Genomic DNA, 3,720 nt, shown 5'->3' with positions numbered 1-3,720 from the left:
AAATAAAGAAAATTGTGGTATGACCCACAAAAAGTAAGGGAAACTTCCTTCCTACTCCCTCCGGTCTAAGAGACAATAACGTCTACCATCAAAACTTTAATAACAAATTCTACCATAAATTATTATCTTTATGAATAAAGAAAATATATTTTTTATTTAAAGAAACCCGTTGAAGTTGTTACGAGAAATCTAAATAGTTAAAAATCGGCACACTTGACATCCACATCCGTATGATTTAAATGTATTCACATTTGTGTCGTCACATTCGATTGGTTCAAATATCACTTTCTTTTTATTTATATATTAAATATAACAATGTACTCATATATCTGAATACTTATCCAAAACTAAACCTGATCCCATTTACAGCTTGCAATGACTTTACATAACAAAACAACTATCTTGTTTCGATTCCATAGTCGATACTCGATACGTAGAATCTGATCAAAATCGAATAATGAATTAAAAAAAAAAAAGATAACACTTACTTAAAAAGCCCTTTGAATTGAACATGAAAAACATTGAGCCCATCAAAGTAGAACGTTTAAGAAAAAGAGATAACGAAACGACTCCATCCACACTCCTACTTCCTACTTGCTTCCCATCAAACATGGGCGCGTAGGGTTGATAAAAATTGGGGGAAAAGTAAAACAACACAACAAAGAATATTTTTCATAATTTGCATAATGCCTTTTACGAATTCTAATTTGTTTATTCAATTCAGACAAAAATCAAATTAAATGGTCTGATTTCCTGCGTATTGTTAGGGATTTGTACACACAGATCTGCTATTATTGTCTTTTAACAATCTGGTTTCGTTTTTACTCGATCAGCTCTGGTTGTCGTGGTCATGGTCATGGTTGTTTGTTCATAATCCACGGCTGCCGGCGGTCAATACGGTGTGGGAGATATGATGTTTACGCGTTTTCTTTATTCGTAGATCTATCTCATTGTTTATGAGCTGACATCAACGTCCAATCTGGTTTTCGTTAGTTGTTAGGGAATGGATTTAGATGAATTTAGGGCGATTTTATCGAATTCAAGGGTTGATGTTTGGGAAATTATTGATGCGGCTATAACGGTAGCTTCATCGGATTATGCCGGAGAGCTTAAGCATCGTAGAGATGGAATCGTGGAGCGGCTGTTCACGCAACAGTGTAGCAATTGCGACGTGAATCAAATTGAGCAGCAGCGGAATGGTGTAATCCGGACGATTTCAAAGGAGGTGGATGATGATTGCGGAAGAGAAGGAGGAGGAGGAGGAGGTGATTCGCCGTTAACTCCGCAGTCGATTCCCCATGACGACGAAGAAGAAGAAGACCCAGATCCGTATGGAGGGTTGTTCGATGATGAACAGAGTAAAATTCTTAGAATCAAAGAACAGCTTGAAGATCCACACCAGGTATCAATTCTAACAAATTTACACATATTCATCTTCTCGCTTCTCTGTTGTTAGTTGACTTATAACGATTGATATGATTATGATATAGACTGATGATGCTGTCGTTGATTTGCTTCAAACTCTTGCTGATATGGATCTAACTTTCACAGGCCTCAAGGTAAAAAAAATAAATAAATTAAACTTCCTCTGTCTTCTTTCCCTCCATTGTAAGTAAGTAAACCATCAATCATATAACTCATAACGCTAATCTTTGAAAATCTAAATCAGGAAACTGATATAGGAAGACATGTTAATCAACTTCGAAAACATCCATCTAACGAAGTAAGAAGATTGGTGAAGCAACTAGTTAGGTCAGTAACATTCAAACAGCTTTGAAACCCAAAGTTTTTCAGATTCTTTTTCAACTTCTTTTACACGTCCTAATTGTTATAGAAAATGGAAAGATTTGGTGGATGAGTGGGTTGGATCCAAACGTGGTGATCATGCTCCATCTACTCTAACAGGTAATCCAGTCCCTCTTATTTCACAATTTCTATCTATGAAACTTCAAATTCATATACATGTCTTCAAGCTTTTGCTTTTTATTCTTGTGCGATTGTAGATGGGGATTCACCTCTGGTGCAGAATATAGTAAGGAGTTCCCAAAATGGTTATCACCAGGTGAGAAAGAAAGAGAATGAATCATTGAAGTTTGAAAAATGTTTCTAATTATAGCATTTTTTTTTGTTTCTGTTATGTTTTTTGACGTTTGGAATTATAATTCTCAGGGGCCTGATTTTGGCTACTCTCCTAACCCACACAGTTAAGTATCGAATTTGATTAAAATCATCCGATTCTTTTCCATGCTTTGTTGTGGAGTGATTTTTGATCAATTCTTTACACGAAATTTAAAAAAAAAAAAAAACTGTAGATGGGAGTTCTGGTTCTGAAAGGAATAATTCTGAACCAGAGCAAAGACCGAAAGCAGTTGTTTCCAAGAAACCAACACCTTCAAGACCTTTACCCCAATCTCGCCCTATGAATCTTGCTTCTGCTTCTGTTCCTCCAAACGTAAGTTCTCTCTGTAAGAAATAACAATTTGCTTTCACTCATTATACTTTGAAAGATGTACCTAATTATAGCAATGACATCCAAATACAAAGAAACTTTTCGATGGTTTATTAAGGTATAATACGTAATAAGATTAGAAGTAGTGAATTACAATGCTATAATTTGGATGACTTATTCAAAATACAATGCCTTGGTATATTTGATTGCAATGTCATCCATATATTCGATTGCTATTTTTATTCTTCATGCAACCAAAAGAAAAATGAAAAGCCCCCAAAAACAGATTCATTTAATTTGGTTTGACCAGAGCGTTGACTTGCTGGATTTTTTTTTTTTGATTATAAATTGGAATTGACAGCGACCAAGGAAGGAACAAAACATTGACCTTGACCTTGACCGGCTAGCTTCAGCCAGCAAGCGGCTTCAAGAGAACTACCAAGAAGCCCAAAATGGTTAGTAGTATAATGAATTTAACTTTTATTATTTTTTTGTTAAGAGAAAAATTAAAATGACCACAATTTGTTTTTTTTTTTTTATTATGTGAAGCCAAAAAGCAAAGAAAAATACAAGTGATGGATATTCATGAAATACCCAAGCCCAAAAATGGTTTTATTGCCAAGAATAAAGGCAACTTTCAGGGTAGGAACCATCGATGATGGTTTTACTTAAAAAGATAACATGTTGGTTTCGCCACACGGATGCATAGAAATCTGTGCATCCATGTGACTGTTTCTTGATGCAACTTTTTCATTTTAGAATTTACTCTCTTGGCATATAGTACTTGTTACATAATTTTTGGGATTCTATCTATTTTCTTACAAGTAATTTTCAATTCAATGGTGTTTTTGGAAATTTTTATCTACCTGGTGTCCTTGGAACATTATCTTGATGTACATTTGACTGGATAAAGCTGTAGATTAATGGTTGAAAGTCTTGTGGTGGATAAAGATATAAATTTATGACAAAGATCCATGGGTGTGAGTTAGCCGTTATAAAAAAAAATGTTGAAAAGTAGTTAGACCTAAAGTCTGGTTTTAAACCGTGTTTCTTGTATTCTGATAGATAGAGGTATATCTATTACACATAAGGAATCTTGATTTTAATGGGATTGAGTATACTGATATGATCACAATTTTAAAAACAATGTGCATGAGGTGGTTGAAGGCTCAACTGGATCTAGAGTCAAAGAGTTCACATAGAATATATTTAATGAACATGTCAACATATTGATGGGAAAAAGGAACAAAGACCATAAAGTAATCGTAAGG

General features: G+C 34.5%; 1 protein-coding gene across 1 annotated transcript; it reads left to right on the top strand.

Moving 5' to 3' along the window:
* Positions 1-463: 463 nt before the first annotated feature.
* Positions 464-3,312, top strand: LOC111901052 (probable mediator of RNA polymerase II transcription subunit 26c). Its single transcript, XM_023896920.3, has 9 exons — positions 464-1,402; positions 1,491-1,559; positions 1,670-1,752; positions 1,835-1,905; positions 2,004-2,062; positions 2,170-2,203; positions 2,313-2,452; positions 2,811-2,904; positions 2,999-3,312. Exons 1-9 carry the CDS (start codon positions 1,004-1,006, stop codon positions 3,106-3,108), a joined length of 1,059 nt encoding a protein of 352 aa, XP_023752688.1. The 5' UTR covers positions 464-1,003; the 3' UTR covers positions 3,109-3,312.
* The last annotated feature ends 408 nt before the right edge of the window (positions 3,313-3,720 follow it).

The sequence above is a fragment of the Lactuca sativa genome, chromosome 4 (assembly GCF_002870075.4).
Source record: "Lactuca sativa cultivar Salinas chromosome 4, Lsat_Salinas_v11, whole genome shotgun sequence".
In the NCBI taxonomy this organism is placed as follows: domain Eukaryota; kingdom Viridiplantae; phylum Streptophyta; class Magnoliopsida; order Asterales; family Asteraceae; genus Lactuca; species Lactuca sativa.
Note: the sequence above shows the minus strand (reverse complement) of the source record. Positions and strands in the feature narration are given on the sequence as shown.